This window comes from Vicugna pacos, chromosome 15 (assembly GCF_048564905.1).
Source record: "Vicugna pacos chromosome 15, VicPac4, whole genome shotgun sequence".
NCBI classification, from domain to species: domain Eukaryota; kingdom Metazoa; phylum Chordata; class Mammalia; order Artiodactyla; family Camelidae; genus Vicugna; species Vicugna pacos.
In genome coordinates this window covers 20,952,015-20,968,508 of record NC_133001.1, presented here as the reverse complement: position 1 = coordinate 20,968,508, position 16,494 = coordinate 20,952,015, and the positions used below count along the sequence as shown (strand labels likewise).

The window sequence follows — 16,494 nt, the reverse complement described above, 5'->3', positions numbered from 1 at the left end:
GATAACATTTGTAAATCCCAAACTCTCAAATTTATCCCTTCCCAACTCTTTTCCCCGGTAACCATAAGATTGTTTACTGTTTGCGAGTCTGTTTGTTTTGTAGATGAGTTCATAGTGTCCTTTCTTTCCTTAGATTCCGTATATGAGTGATATCATACGGTAATTTTTTCTTTCACTTTCTGGCTTAGTTCACTTAGAATGACGATCTCCAGGTCCATCCACATTGCTGCAAATGGCATTATTTTATTCTTTTTATGGCTGTAGAAATATACCACAACTTCTTTATCCAGTCATGTCAATGGACATTTAGGTTGCTTCCATGTCTTGGTTATTGTATATAGTGCTGCTATGAACAGTGGAGTGCATGTATCTTTTTGAATTAGAGTTCCATCCGGATATATACTCAGAAGTGGGATTGCTGGATCATATAGCAAGTCTATTTTCAGTTTTTTGAGGAATTTCCATACTGTTTTTCCATAATGGCCACACCAAACTACAATGTAAGAGGGTTCCCTTTTCTCCACAGCCTCTCCAGCATTTATCATTTGAATGATGGCCATTCTGACTGGTGTGAGGTTTTGATTTGCATTTCTCTGATAGTGATATTGAGCATTTTTTCATGTGCTATTGGCTATTTGTATGTCTTCATTGGAGAATTGCTTGTTTAGGTCCTCTGCTCATTTTTTGATTGGGTTGTTTGTTTTTTTGTTGTTAAGTCGTATAGCATACATTTCTAAATGGCTGGTAGTTTCAAACAAATCATCAATGAAAACTTCATGAAGACTGATTGTCTAAAACTTAGAATCTTAAGAAAAAAAAATTTAATGACCTAATCACCTCACCTTGCAAACCTCTAAATATTGCTGTTTCTCAATAACATCAAGAACTTCTGCCTGACAATTCAAGATTTCTGTCCAATGATTCTTCACTAATCCAGTCTTTCACAAATCTACTTCAGCTAACCCCAGGGTAATCTGTTTATTCTCTCCTATGCAAAGTTTATAAATGCCTGCCAAATCTTCAGTCCTCTCTCCTATTCTTTATTCATAACAACACACACACACACACACACACATCCACACACACATCCACACACACTTCAAATTACTTCTCTTCTCACTCAGGCTAGTTGTTGCCTTTAAAGGCATACCTCAAAATTCTCTCCCAGAAACCCCCAGGATTAATCCTACTCAGTTTTAATCATTCCCTTTCCCTGAATCCTCTTAGCATGTAATCAATTTGTCAGTTATTCTGTACTTACTCATATGTATCTTATTTGTAGTTTGCTAGTCATAATTTTGTATTTGAAGTGAATCAAGTCCCTGCTTCCATCAAACAAAGGATGATCATCTAACCTCTGTTAAAATCCTCTAGTAAGGAGTAGCTCATTATCTCAAGACATAGTTTCTTCCATTGAAATAAAATCTGACTTCCTAAAATTTCCACCTATTGTTTCTGCATTTGGATAAATACTAGTTGGAATCCTTAAAAGTTCCAAGTGCAGTTATCTATTGTCAAAATCTTTCTTTTCTCCAGGATGCATATATGAAACTCCTCCATCCGTTCATCATACAAATTATGCAATATCCTGGATGAATTCCAGGACATATCCCAATTTCTTAACATATGGCTTAGCTGAAGATGAGGAACCAGTGAACGCTGACATCAATGTGAACCAACAATATTCACTACAACTTAATATACCACAATTTTTTCATATATAATGCTATGGGTTCTCAAACTTTAAAGTACATCAGAATAACCTGGAGAACCTGTTAAAACACTGACTGTTGGGCTCCACACCACCCAACCCCAACTCCCATCCATGGAGTTTGATATTGTAAATTTGCAGTGGGACCAAAAAATTTGCATTTTTAACAGGTTCTCAAGTAATGCTGAGGTTGAATGTAGGAACCATATACTTTAAAAGCTATGTATTATACTTTATACAATCCAGCCAGACTAAAACTCTTTTAATCTTTTAGGGTTGTTTAAGTTTTCTCATTCCCTTGTATGTATCTAAGAGACCGTGCTAACATTGTTTGTAAAGTCTGGCTAAAGTCCTGGTACATTTGTAAGATATAAACATGGTAGCATGTATATACTAATTTGTGTAATAGGTAATAACTGGAAGCAGTTGGAATTTCTCTCAAATATTTTAAACAAAATACTGTACCTGGAATAGGTTGTGAAGGATTTTTTGAGAAAGTACAATATTGTACTTCTTTCATGTCATACTCCACCCTATGTTGTTTCATTTTGTCTATTTGCAATTGAATCTTTGAGGAATTATTTTCAATAAGCTTCAGCCTGAAAAACAGAAAGGCTTTTTAATGTTTCTTTCAACTAATTTGATTATTTAATCAAATGATTTAACATAAAATAGGATAAATTATCTCTTTATTTTGGCTAATTATCATTTGTACGATTATGGACTTAGGTGGAAATTTACAAAACAATGCCCAGAAAAAGTTAACAAACTTCACAAGTGAGGAACAATTTTCCTTCAAAGCATCAAAAAAAAAAAAAAAAAAAACTTATGCTATGATTTGTAACCTTATTAGAAACTTATAAGTGCTAAACATAATAATCTGGCCATGAAGTACAATGTCTATTCCCTTTAGTTGAAAATCACCTTTGCAATTTAAAAATTATTTTCGTAAGTAATTGTATTAGTTTTCTGTGGCTACAATAACAAATTACCACAAACTTGGTGGCTTAAAAAGTTTTATTTTTGAATAAATTTGTTCTTTCACAGTTCTGGAGGGGAGAAGCCCAAAATTAGTATCCTGGGTCAAAATTTGTTATTTTCAGGGCCATGCTTCCTCTAGAAGCTCTAGGGGAGAATCTGTTCCTTGCCTCTTTCAGCTTCTGGGGGCTGCTGGTCTTCTGTGGCTGCATCACTTCAATTTCTGCCTCCGAGATCACAATGCCTTCATCCTTTTTGCCTGCATCAGTGCCCCCTCTACCTTGTGATGGTATTTAGGGCCCACCTGGATAGTCTAGGATAACCTCCCTAACTCAAGATTCTTAATAAAATCACATCTGCAAAGATTTTTTTCCACATAAAGTAACATTTCTAGGTTTCCAGGATTAAAACTTGGTATCTTTGGTGGCCTACTATAGTATTCAGCCTACTATAGTAATTTTGATCCTAGAGCTAGAGGAATGGTAGTACTTCTTTGAGATAAAACTGAGTTCATCCAGAAATGGGGATCTTAAAGGTCAAGAAGATAGATATAAACTTCTTTTAAGTATTATTTGAAATTTGCTTCCTAGTTTATCACCAATATGTTGGCTCAGGGAGAGTTAGATACATTAATATTACAGGGCTTTTGGCATATTAATGGACTATTGTTCGGCCATAAAAAGGAATTAAGCTCTAATACATGTTGCAACACAAATGAGAAGGTATCTAATTGTTCCTCTTCTCTATAACTACCTTTATGATCTTTTATCTTTGAAATTTCAATGCAATAAATCTAGTTGAGTATGTCTTATTATTTACAATGGGAGTCTTGGTCTTCTCGAATCTGTGAATTGGTAACATTCACCAGTTCTAGAAAATTCTCAGCCATTTTCTCTTCAAATATTGTCTTTGTCCCATATTCTCTTCTCTTTGAGTTGTGACTGGACATAACATAACCTTCTCACTCTATCCTCTGTCTTTTTTTATGCCTTAAAAGTTCACTCTTGTAAAGTATGTAATTCAGTGAATTTTAGTGCATTCGAGGAGTTGTGCCACCACTATCATTTCTAGTTTCAAAACATTTCATCACCCCCAAAGTAAGCCCCATATCAGTTAGCAGTCTGCTGAGCAGATGGCAATATTCTATGCAGTTCCCACAGGTGGAGCAGTTTACCGCTGGTTCACTCTTCAAGGATGTAGCCCTTTATCATCTCAGCTTTATACGGGAAGGATTTCCCAGTAGACTGTACCGCTTGGGCAGACAGTCCCTGGGCTCTGTCTTTTGTTCCCCTGTGCCACAGTAAAAACTAAAGCTTGTGGTCATCATTATTAATAAATGCTCTCAGGGCCTAAGAAGCCTTAGTGCTCCTCTTACCTTTTGCCTTCTGTTATGATTTTGCCCTGATAATCTCTTACTATCTTGACAGCTTCGTGTTGCTTTTGGAAAAAAATGTTTAAAAATACTTTATGCAGCATTTTGCCCAATACGAAGATCTATCTCAATATCTAGCCAGCCATATTATCAGAAATGGAGGACAAACTTCACATAATTTTCCAAGTTGACTTATAAGAATAAGTTACCCATCATTGCCCAAATGGAACACTGAAAATCTGAGACTACTTGACAAGAATGAAGATTTTATCCTCTCCCAGTAGGTTACCTACCTTTGTGCATCACCAGGTTAAGTGCTCTAATTCAGGTAGTAATCATGAAATTGTACTATTGAAGCTTCCATACAAGAAATTACCTGGACCAATTATCTGCACCCCTCATTTTATGATACCACAATGTGCCTCTAATTATCCTGAGAGATTATAAAATTCTCAAACAGAATTAATATTTTTTACTTTTAATAAGTAAAAAATATAGTAATTTCAAGTTGGTAGGAAGGGTAACATAAAGACATGGCTTTAAAAGAAAACTGAAATTCAGAAAGATTGAGAACGACTGGTTATAGTTACAATGGCTAGTTAATATAACCAAACAACAACATCGTCTTTGGCACTACTTACTAATATACTTACTTTGCTTGAAGTTGGATTATTCTTTTCCTGTAGTATACCAGTGTTGTGGGCTCTCCTGCCAAAGCTTTAAGTTTTCCATGAAGATGAAATGCAGCTCTTCGGCCTTTCTTTATTGTCTCAATAAAGGTATCATATTCTTTTTTGATTGAAGTAAGAATGGATTTATATGCAGTAACATACTCTATTACCTGAAATATGATTTAGCTGCCTTTGGTACTGAATTTTTTTCTAGAAGACTATGGATCAAAAGCCTTGCAAGTAGCATTATAGATTATTTTTAAATGAAACATGATAGGCAATTAGAAATCTAAAATTTTACAAATTTGATCTTGCACTTACATGCAAAATGACTGCATGTTAAAGACAATCATTACTGAAAAAGTGCCCTTTGTGAATCATTATAATTCTGTGAGCTTATATATGAGACAGAAAAAAATACATCTTTGCTCTACTTAGTATGAACACATATATGATGTCAGCTAAAACCAATACCAGGTCTAACTATCCGATTCTTGATCTCTTAAATATAATTACATATCAAATATAATTACTAGTCTCTGACTTCACTCAGACCTTAAAATCCTGGACTCTCTTCACCTCCTCCCTGTTTTTCTAATCTACCTGCTCCTACTGGCTGATCAATACTCTCAAACACCAAATTGCATCTCCATTCCCAAGACATCAAGTACAATTGTTGAAAACCTCTCACACTAAACATGCATGGTTTACAATGGTAATTAAGTACATAATAACTCTGGAAGGATAATGGGAGAAAACAGAACCCTGCAGAGAAGGAAAGGTTAAGTAGGATCCAAAACGAGAAAGATTTAACTTTCCGCAATAAACTCTTCTTTATTGTTTTTTTTTTCCTTTTTTTCTTTCTTTTGTTTCTTTTTTGTTGTTGTTGTTAATCTTGTATATGCATTACCCATGTAAAAAAATAATAACTAAGAAATATTTTAAAGAAGTTAAAAAACAAAAAGGTCATAAATAATTTATAGTTTCCAAATTCTGCTCATGAGAATTTCAGAAGGGATCGATGCTTATAGGGAATAGATATGATCAATCCTCAACTTTCTCTGAAAGATACAATTATGCTCTCTACCCCTGCCACACGTCCAGTCTCTGGTATCCCCCACTGGTTTTATGTTAGCTAAACAATACCTAGAAAAAAGTTATCCAAGAGGACATCCGGTGTATCAAGAAATGCTGTGAGATAACTGATCAATAGCAAGTACCAGGAGGGGATACTTGAGCGGGAGATAGTGGTTGTCTTGTTGACCATACTACCTATCTACCCAAATCAGGACTGCTATCCAAGAACTCTCAATAAAATAGAGACTATTAATCTGTGGTCTTCCAAATTAAACACCTCACTGTTCCCAACCATCCTCCATTCCACAAGCCTCTATGAAATGCTGCAACAATCCAAGACAACTCCCAGATATGTTAATAGACAGAAAATAGACTTTTAGTGACACCACGATCAGCTCCCATAGGGGTTTGCTAGAAGAAATAGATTTCAGAAGGACACCCATGGGAACTTTCAAAAATGCATAGAAAATGCATTAAAGTAAAGGAGGCAAACTGGTATGCCAGAGGCAGAATAGTTTTGCTTGACCCACAAGTTATTTTAAAACTTAGGAAATTTTACCCCAAACCTCCATTTTCAGCTTTTCTTGAAGACTGTGAAAAATCCACCAACATGAAACCCCTATTCCTTAATGGCAATAATCAGCTGGAGGTGTAGACTGGATTGGTTCTTCATTTTACCACAGTCTCCATGATTCCTTATTCTCTTATAGCCAGTCCACTTAACTCTTTTCTGTGACCTTCCTGGCTTCTGCCAGCATTCAAGTTTCAGAATCTTGTATTAAGGCTTCCATTAAATACCCCCATTCCTATATATGGATCTACACTATTTGTACAACACACTGCCAGGAACACAAAAGGCCAGTCACATTCCAGAGTCCAGCTGCCTCCATAATTCACTCATTTCTATAGATGCTCATTTTTCCTAGCTTTGGTCTTCTGTGCTTACTAAGTCCTCTGCTTTCTCTGCAATCCTCAACTCCTGTTATATGAGTCTCAGGTCTCCTTACTCTGATTCAGGCATTATTCTCCAGGTCAAATCCTCTGTCTTTGATTTTAAACAGAATTTGGTATTTGTTCTCTGGTTCTAAGTACTCAGAGATACAAGTTAATACTTTCATCTTCTGCCCAACTAGATCCTTCCAAGGGGGAAGGAAGATTAGAGAAGGCAGTCTTTAATAATGTGCTAACAATCAAATGTATTGGAATAACATGAAAACGGAAAGGCAGATTATCTTCTGAGAAGCTAGAAGAAAAGTTTTTCTAAGCACTAAATGATTTCTATTTCAGATCCCCTCTCAGTCCTGAAGAACAGAACTCTTTACAATGTACAAATGTACAACTTATAACTGTACAATGTACAAATAGTCCAAATGGAAATTTTGCAGGGTAGAGAGAAAAGGATTATGGATATAGATATTATCTTGTATTTAATCCCATGTCTTTTCTCTAAGAATTAAATTTACCAATACCTCCTCCAAAATGACTTCATTATAACTATGTTAATTTATTTCTTTAAATAAATAATGTGTGGGAGGAGGTAATTAGGTTTATTTATTTATTCTTAGAGGAGGTACTCAGGACTGAACCCAGGACCTCACACATATTAAACTTGCGCTCTACCACTGGAGCTATATACCCTCTTCCACTAACTATACTGACTTAAAGCAGATAGTTCTTCATGTAAGAAAACTTCTGACAAGCGTCAGCATTTGGGCATGCAAAGATAAACATGTTAACAGTGATAATACTTTCCTTTGCTGATTTCACACAAGTAGAGTCTCAGCATGATTCTTGATACTTATAAAACCCACTACAAACAATGCCTTTAAACCTTCATGTAATACATTCCTTAATAACTAAAAGACCAAAGCCATATCATAACTCATAACAACTTATAAAATGAATCTAACCTGCCAACATACCAGTTTGAAAAGATAGATCTTCTAGATTACTTAGAAGAAAAGATTCTGTTTCTCAATTTAGTATACTAGATCAAATCTAAACCAAGACATTAATGATACCACAAACAACTCCAAAATAACTAGGAGCTACCAGGTTCCTGCTCACAGTCCCATTCCTGACAAACCAGACAATATTTTGAGATGGAATGTCAAAATGATGTTAGAGGCTGTTGCTCAAAAACTGATAGCCTGCACTTAAGCTAAAAAACATCTGAAACACTTATTAACAGTCTAGTAATAGAAATCCAGCATTGCATTCCCCCCGTTCATCACTGTCTAACAAACTGGATGAACTTCTCAAAATTAACAAATGGAATGTAGTCACACAAGCTGTGGTGTTACTCAGGCAGGAATCACAGTTATCAAGACAGACCACTTCTACAATATGAAAACTCCATTGTCTTAAGTGTATTATGATACCTTATCAAAAACGTTTCGGTATATGATGTAATATTCATCAGCAGGTCCTTCCTCATTACAGCCCACTCTTTCGGTTTCAGTAATTATGTATTTTTGCATCCTTTCCAAAAAATCCTTGTCACTTCTTCTCATGATAGGCGGAAGAACTGCATGTCTATTTATTCCTTGGACTGACATATGTCACAATCTGCACAGTTGTTCACCAGAGAAAAGTTAGGTCTTGACTTGCTTCTGCAACAATGCCAAAGATTTTGATAAGCCTAAAAGAAAAAAAGACCACAATTAATCTGAAGCTTAAAATAAATTGAGTCAAATATTGATATAAAAATGTATATTTGTTTCAGGAAGACAAAAGTGTCTCATGGATCTCTGAGATAAATATTTCAACCTGCGAAATATAAGGTCTGATCTCTTCTACTGCCAATGTGCTATACCTCTGGGAGAGAAATACCAAATACGAGTCCATAAAGAGTTCTTTTCTTGCGAAACAAGCAGATGTATCACATGATCTAATGGTTTCTTATACTTTTCAACACTTTCTAACAGAAGTTTATTACCATTTTGTATATTTCGTGTGGGAAAACTACTTTGGAAGCCTCCTGATGTCATAAACAAGGTCAAATATTTCTCCACCCATGTACCTCCTGGTCCAGTCACAGTTATCTAACACACAATAGTTATAAATAATTCATTGTTTTTATGATAAACTTTATTATAATTCTTACCTTTAATAAGAATGTACTAAAAAAAAAGTAAGAAGTCAGGACTTCTGTTAAAATCTATCCATTGATGATGTCAAAGATAACAAGCAGTACCTTCTGAGTGTGGTTTTCAAACAGCTACCTTTCACTGCTCTTTTAGTAAAGAATCACAGTCCAATTAGAGTTGGATACAGAAGTCGGATCCTGAGATCTATTCACATTAGCATCAAACAGAATCCGTGATTTGCTTAAAAATGCCTGGTAAGGCGAGACGTTTTAACTCTCCCCACTCTCCTCACATGGTATAAAATTTAGAAAATATAAATCAAAGAAAATCAATGAAAGATCATCTAGAATCCTACCATCCAAAGATAATGACTTTAATATTTTGGTGTATTTCCTTCCAATTTTTATAATTATAAAAATTATAAAAATAATTATAAAAATTAGCATCACACTCTATACTCAGTTTTGCATCCTAATTTTTCCCACTATTAAAAGCACTTTTCCATGTTGTTAAATAGTTTTCAAAAAACATGACTTCTAATGATTGCACAGTATTTCATAGTATAATAGACCATAATTTAACCATTCCCCAAAGTTGGACATTTTCACTATTAAAAGTAACACTGTGATGAATAAAGGTCTAAATCAATTTTACCATGTTTTGGCAATATGATTGATATCTGGTTATCTGAAATAACATATATGACCTATAAATATTACCCATAGGCCATATATAGGAGGAGCGAGACATCAAAATAATTTCAAAGTTTAAAAGACCTAATTTATCTTTATGTTGATGAACTGGGTAATGAAAGATCAGTTTACAAATAAACATAAAGTAGTTCTAACCAGGTAATAATCCGTAGATGGATCAACAGCTTTCCCAAATAAGAAATCAGTTCCTTTATTCATTCATTCAACCAATATTTAATGAGTGTCCACTAAGTGCCAGGCATTGTTTTATAGTTAGAGATTCAGCAATAAATAAGATAAAGTCCTGGGTCCTTGGAGCTTACAGTCTAGTAGGGGAGACAAACTATAAATAAATACTGTAATATCAGATAGTAAAAGATAAAAATCAAAGGAGGAAGGAATGGATGTGATCACTGGGGAGTGAGTGGTCACATATGAACACCAGTGTCTTCCTCCTACCCTTAGGATAAAATCTAAGTTCCTTTATTTAGTCTACGGTTGCCCTATAGGAACCAGGGATTCTTATTCTCTCTGACCAAATCTAGTCTTTTCATGACCCTGTCCTCCTAACCCCCATCCACTCCCATGAACTTGCTCTCTTGCCTGAGGGTCTTGCATAATTCTCTCCACATCCCAGCATTCCCTTCCTGCAACTTCACCACTCTCCTCCATCACAAGATACACATGGTGCTACCACTTTCATTCACTTGGCTTTTACTCATTTTTCATATTTCGGCCTATCAGCTCCAGGAAAAGCTGCCCTGGATTCCCTTAAACTTGATCAAGTACCACTGCCATGTTCTCCCATGCACTGTGCACCTTCTCTATCATGGTACTATCACTCAAAATTCTATTTATATACTTTGTCTCTCCCAGAGGGTGGTAAGTTTGATAAGATCAGAACCAAATTGTTCTCATTCCCCGTTATCCTTCCCCACCCATATGCATTCCAGTGCATAATACAGTATCTAGCAGACTACATACTCGGAAAAAAAAAAGCTTAATAATCAATGGTCTCTGAGCAATAACTTGGTCTGCTCGAAGACATGACTTGTGTCCTCAAACCAGAACATAGCTAAAGTGATTGTTCTTCAGCATCTATAGAATGCCACTGAGTTACAAAACCAACTCATATGACCTTTCACTTACTCATTCATATCAGACACTGAGGGACACAGAGAAAACAAGTCACAAGGGTTCCCAGTCAAGTACTGGGTCTAGCTGAATGAACCACTGCTACAGAGCAGAGAAGGCAGTGTGACAGGTGGGCACAATGGGCTACAAAAGCCCAGAGGAGACTCTCAGTATTCTTTAGGAGAGGGCAGGGGAACATCAAGGAAAATACCTAATGGAATAACATCCAGGACAATGCTTAAGTTGTGCTGCATTTGTTTATTCAATAAATGTTTCGGGGGAGGAGGGTGGAGAACTACTGTGTGTCTGCCACTACTCCAGGCACTAGTGATATAGCACTGAACAAAACAAAATCCTTAACTCCCAGAGGTTACATTCAAGTAATGAGACAGAAGACACACGAATAAAAATATAGTATAACAGATGGGGGTAAGTTGTACACAGAAAAATAAAACAAGGAAAGGGGGATAGAGAGTAAGGAAGGTGGGAGGGTGCCATTTTATATAATGCATTAAGTCAGAAAAGAGGAAAGCCCTCACTGATAAGGCAACATTTCAGAAATCTGAAAAACGCAGGTAATGTAGATCCCTGGGAGAAGAGTGGTTGAGGTAGGCAGAGCTGCAAGTCCAAAGGCCTCAAGGCAGGAAGGCACATCTGGAGAACAGCAAGGTTACTAGAACAGAATGAGAAAAGGAGAGAAGAAAGATGAGGTCAGAGAAGTAGCTGCCAGGTCATGTAGAATATAGTGCCTTGAAGGCAGGACCACTACCAACCATCGGGCACCTTGGTGCAGTTTAGAAAAAGGTGCCTCTTTCTCTGGGCAGACTGAGCAAGACCTCTTTCTCTAGGCAGACTGAGCAAGAGAAGCAAGGAGCTGGAATGGGGCTTCCAGTCATTCCAGTGTGGGACTGACAGGCCTTGCTTATAGGAACTTGGGCTTAACTCTGAGTGAGATGAGAAGCCATTGGAGGGTGGTGGGCAGAAGAATGACAGCTGACTTACATTTTCAAAGAATAGCTCTTGCTGTTCTGTGCAGACAAGGGTCAAAGTTGAAAGAACTATCACAATAGTCCAGGCCAAGGATAATGGTGGCTTGAATCAGACAGGTAACAGCAGAGATGGTGGGAAGTGTTCTACATATATGCCGAAAATAAAACCAAGAAGATTTGCTGAGGAATTAGATGTGGGTATAAGAGAACAGTCAAGGATGACCATGAAGTTTTTAGCCTCAGCGAGTGAAAAGATGAGAATTGCCATTTATGAGATGGGAAGAGCAATTTCATAAGATAAGGAGTTTGGGGCTGCCTACTAGAGATGCTGTGTAGACAGCTGGATATGTGAAGCTGGAGTTCAGGTGAGTAGTCTCAGTGAGGGGTAAGTTCATAAGTCATCTGCATATAAATGATATTTAAAAGTTATGACACACAATGGAAAATGACCTAGGAAATGTAAATAAAGCAAAGGTCCAAGGACTCGGCCTTGGGGGCATTCCAAAGTTTAGGGGTCTGGTAGATAAGGAGGAAGCAACAACAGAGCCTGGAAAACAATGTCTAGGGAGACAGAAGGGAAATGGAACTTAAGCGAAGAAAGTTTCAAAGACGCAAGGAAAGATCACCTGTGTCAAAAACTGCTAACAGATCAAATAAGATTAAACGACCACTGAACTCAGCTACATGGAGGTGATTAGTAACTGCAAGAGCTGTTCCACTGTGATGATGAGGGCAAAAGCTTGATGTGAGTGGGTTAAGTCAATGGAAGGATAACAAATGGAGACAATGAGAAAAGACAACTCTTTCAAGGAGTTTTGTTGTAAAGGTGGAGAGTAGTTAGCAGACTATGGGACAAAGAGTGTTCCAGGGAGAAGAAATGCCAAAACATGAAAGGAACTTCAATTAGCTCAACGTTATCAAAGTGTAAAGAGAGTAACGGGTTTAGCAGATTAGGCTGTTAAGAGAGGCAGAGGCTGAATATCATACCAAACAATCTGGATGTTATCTGAAAGGTGAAGTAGAATAATGACATAATTTTTTCTATTTTCTACAATATTTTGGAGGTGGGTTAGGAAAGACGACTGGGGACAGAGAAATTTAAGGGGGGCCTGAATTTGGGAATGGGGATGCCTAGGGGAGGGCATAGAGAGATAGAAAATATATTAGGAAGGCACACATAAGGATTTGAGCAGTGGAGAAAGGCCAGGGGAAGGGTGCAACTCGCTGACTGGCCCGCCTTCCGGGAGAGCGCCCTACACAGACTCCTAAAACTTCCCCTTAGGACCTTCACCACCACTCCAACGTCCAAACTTGGAAATTCTACACTAAATAACCATTCTGCGGGTTTCTTTCCCATACGGCTTCATTCGACAATTTGAAAACTACTGAGACTTTCAGCACATTAAACTGTTCCACACCACGTAGTGACACACCAGACAGAACTCTCCTTAGGCTAGGAGAGCCCTGGGGGTTGAAGGCGGGGAGGAGCCACAGAGCGACAAAAGGATGGACGGAAGGTTCTGAAGACCTACTTCTCAGCTGACCTGGAGCTGGCCACAGGAAAGCCCTTCTTTTGAAGACCCAAGGAGCGTGTGGTGGTAGATGGCTGACCCTCCTCGCCTCAACGCCTCTACATGGGTGAAAGACACTTTCGTTCCCCCAGCCTTCTCCAGCTTCTTAACTTTCCTTCCTATTCATTTCCCACCCGATTCCGTCTTCCCGAAACCATTACTGCGCTTCACCCTTGCTCACTCCTCACCTTAATCCTTCTCCAAACCCCGACTCCAGAGCTAGGCGACTGTAACTAGGGAGCTCGGGGGTGTGGAACTGCATCTTGGGACAAGTAGTCCGAGCGAGAAGAAAGCAGCGGAAAACTACAGTTCCCAGAAGACACTTCTGTTTCCTCCCGGTTCCTCAATGAGGCCCCTTCAACCCCACCCCCTTTGAAAGACCCTCTTAGCCACGTCAACTGCATGGGAAAAGCCTTTTAAAGACATTTTTAAGTTGTTTAAATCTATTATTTCGAGAGCGTTCTGAAGGTTAAAATGAGAACTAAGACCAGGCTAGAGCGAGGAAAAGTGAGGTCAGACCTGGTCTGGCATGTGGCTGGACAGCCGCTGAGACAGCGCTCAGGCATTTGGTGTAGCCGCCTAGGAGGAGGGGCCTCCGGGGAGTGCCGGGAAAGCCCGAGGGCCGGCGCGGCGTCCTTCCTTTCGGATCCGCCATCTGTGGTGAGTGTGTGTTCTGGGCCGCTCTCCCACCCGTGGTCTGCTAGCGCCCGTCCTGGGTCCCCAGGTTTCACCTGTCTCCTCCTTTTCCTCATCTTCAGGTGGGACTGCCGCCAAGATGCAGATTTTCGTGAAGACCCTGACGGGGAAGACCATCACACTCGAGGTACAGGCTAGGCGGCGGGAGAAGCCAAGGCCTGAACGAGGAAGGGCCTGAGGCGGATTTCGGGAGCCCTAGAATACGTTTCCGAGCCTGGGTTCTGAAACCTGGCCTTAAAGTGAGGTTTACCCACTGAGCAGGGGTTGAGGGCAGGTTTTTGATGCCTGAAGTCCGAGCCTGTCGTCTCTAGTGATTTTAGTCCGGTAGCCAATGCGGCGGTCGCGCGCTGGGAGGGAGGCGCTCCCGGCAGGTGGGCGCGAGCACGTGGGGCCGGGCCGCAGCTGGCGGTGCTGGGGAGGAAGCCTGCGCCGGGTACAGCCCCGGAAGGCTCCCTTCCGCCAGGCTTCAGCCCGCACCGACTCGGTTCCTGGAAAACCTTCAAGTTGAATTCCGAGCGGTTTTTTTTCTAGTTTTTTACGTTACCAATATGTTTGCATTTTAAAACTCATAGGTTGAACCCTCGGATACAATAGAAAATGTGAAGGCCAAGATCCAGGATAAGGAAGGCAAGTTAATACTTCCTAATTCAGAAACACTCATCTATAGAGGCTCAGGGGCTGGACATAACTGCTCGTGGTGGGGTGGAAAGAGGTCAGATTGTCAAATGCTTTTGAAATAGTACAACAGATAAACGTTAATCAGCGTGTAGTCACGCTGAGGTGGAGTTCACATGAGTTTGGACGAGCAATTTAATTTACACTAGTTTCCTCATTTGTAAAACGGTCTCATAAACATATTAAGTTAAGGTTAAATACGGTAAAATGTGTACATACTTAAAATTATACCTTGGCTGTAGTAAGAACTTATCGATAGCTATTAGTACCATTCCTTTGACTCAGGATTGTAAATCTTGAGCAGATACACTTGTTCTGATGTCACTTAATTTGTTTTTTGTTCACCCTCCTCCCTTAGGAATTCCTCCTGACCAGCAAAGACTGATCTTTGCTGGCAAGCAACTGGAAGATGGACGTACTTTGTCTGATTACAATATTCAAAAGGTCTGTTTGGAGGAAAGAGCAGCCCTTTAAGTATAAATGAATCTTATCTGGGAAATTTTGACAAATGCACAAAAGCAGGGAGAATAGCATTAGATTAGCAATAGGTTCGCAGGTGATGCCTACACCAGCATTTGAGAGTGTTGCTATAGGTTTCTCACATTCTGGATTTTGCAGATTGCATCCTGTGGTGTAATTTAATGTGTTCTTTAATCTGTAAACTCATGGTTTATATAGAAATCAGATACCTCTTTTTTCTGTATGACTTCCTCATCTGTGGTATTGTGTACTTTCTATCACATCTGGTTAGAAGATTCATGATGCTGGGTGTCCAGTCTCAGTGGAGCACTAAAACACATCACACATATATTTTGCATGGGTGTGACCATTAAAACAAACCTATGGCACAGTGGTATTATATAAGGAAGAGTTAAATTTAACTGTCAGCCATATATGGAATACATCAGTAGCGTTAATGTAACCAGCGTTAAATCCTGTTTTGTCCTCTGTTCGATTAACAGGAGTCCACTCTCCATCTTGTGTTGCGACTTCGTGGTGGTGCTAAGAAAAGGAAGAAGAAGTCTTACACAACTCCCAAGAAGAACAAGCATAAGAGAAAGAAGGTAAAGCTGGCTGTCCTGAAATACTATAAGGTGAGCCAATTTATTAGTTTTTACCTATAGGTAATGAATTTTGTTTGCATCTGTTTTCACATTCTTAATATAAAAGTTATATATGTGTATAAAGTTATATAATGGGATTCACCTTTAGCTGCTTTTTTCCAAACTGAGGTTCTGATTTTGAATTCAGATCTGGGTTCAGGGTTTAACTGTACTGCATACAAGTCTGGTTTAAAAAAACAAATTTTTTGAGTAAAATGTTTATTTAGAAAGATGGACACTCCATAGACAGAATGCACGCTGTCTCAGAAAGCCAAGAGAAAGGCCAAGAGGTTCGAGCTTGGGTATTTAAAGTAAAATTAGATACACCATAGACGGTGCAGCCATCTCAGAAGGCAAGAGAGAGCACGAAAGCTGAAGTTTTTTGTTGTACTACTGGTGAGGATTTGGGGTGCTTCGTTCCATTTATAAGTACTAAAAACTACTACTGTGATTAAAAGTTTAAATATTTTGAGTCACTTAAACTAGATTTTGGAATATGTTGCAAAATTATCTTCACAGCAAGTTTATGCTTTTTTAGGTGGATGAGAATGGCAAAATCAGTCGCCTTCGTCGGGAGTGCCCTTCAGATGAATGTGGTGCTGGAGTTTTTATGGCTAGCCACTTTGACAGACATTATTGTGGCAAATGTTGTCTGACCTATTGTTTCAACAAACCAGAAGACAAGTAATTGTTTATCAGTTAATAAAAAGACATGAACTAACATTTAACTGGAATT

The 16,494-nt window shown here is 38.6% G+C and overlaps 2 protein-coding genes across 5 annotated transcripts in view; one reads left to right on the top strand and one right to left on the bottom strand.

Moving 5' to 3' along the window:
• CLHC1 (clathrin heavy chain linker domain containing 1) overlaps positions 1-13,599 on the bottom strand; it is a 33,655-nt gene extending 20,056 nt beyond the window's left edge. For 2 of the 4 annotated variants that reach the window (XM_072937734.1, XM_072937737.1), the window contains exons 1-4: positions 13,473-13,599; positions 8,191-8,450; positions 4,715-4,902; positions 2,177-2,310 (exon numbers count right to left, since the gene is read on the bottom strand). In XM_072937734.1, the coding sequence (XP_072793835.1) occupies positions 2,177-2,310; positions 4,715-4,902; positions 8,191-8,367 (499 nt within the window). In that variant the 5' untranslated portion in view covers positions 8,368-8,450; positions 13,473-13,599. Of the gene's footprint in view, positions 1-2,176; positions 2,311-4,714; positions 4,903-8,190; positions 8,451-13,245; positions 13,281-13,472 lie in introns of those variants that run through there. The other 2 variants (XM_072937736.1, XM_072937735.1) reach the window with 2 other exon arrangements.
• A 289-nt stretch (positions 13,600-13,888) lies between these two features.
• Positions 13,889-16,481, top strand: RPS27A (ribosomal protein S27a). Its single transcript, XM_006217720.4, has 6 exons — positions 13,889-13,944; positions 14,043-14,107; positions 14,553-14,607; positions 15,014-15,099; positions 15,618-15,749; positions 16,297-16,481. Exons 2-6 carry the CDS (start codon positions 14,060-14,062, stop codon positions 16,444-16,446), a joined length of 471 nt encoding a protein of 156 aa, XP_006217782.1. The 5' UTR covers positions 13,889-13,944; positions 14,043-14,059; the 3' UTR covers positions 16,447-16,481.
• The last annotated feature ends 13 nt before the right edge of the window (positions 16,482-16,494 follow it).

Excerpts from the sequence above, each read along its gene's own strand:
- RPS27A (XM_006217720.4), top strand. The coding sequence starts at position 14,060 with ATGCAGATTTTCGTGAAGACCCTGACGGGGAAGACCATCACACTCGAG. Across the intron at positions 14,108-14,552 it reads GGAAGACCATCACACTCGAG|GTTGAACCCTCGGATACAAT; the intron begins GTACAGGCTAGG and ends TAAAACTCATAG. Across the intron at positions 14,608-15,013 it reads CAAGATCCAGGATAAGGAAG|GAATTCCTCCTGACCAGCAA; the intron begins GCAAGTTAATAC and ends CTCCTCCCTTAG.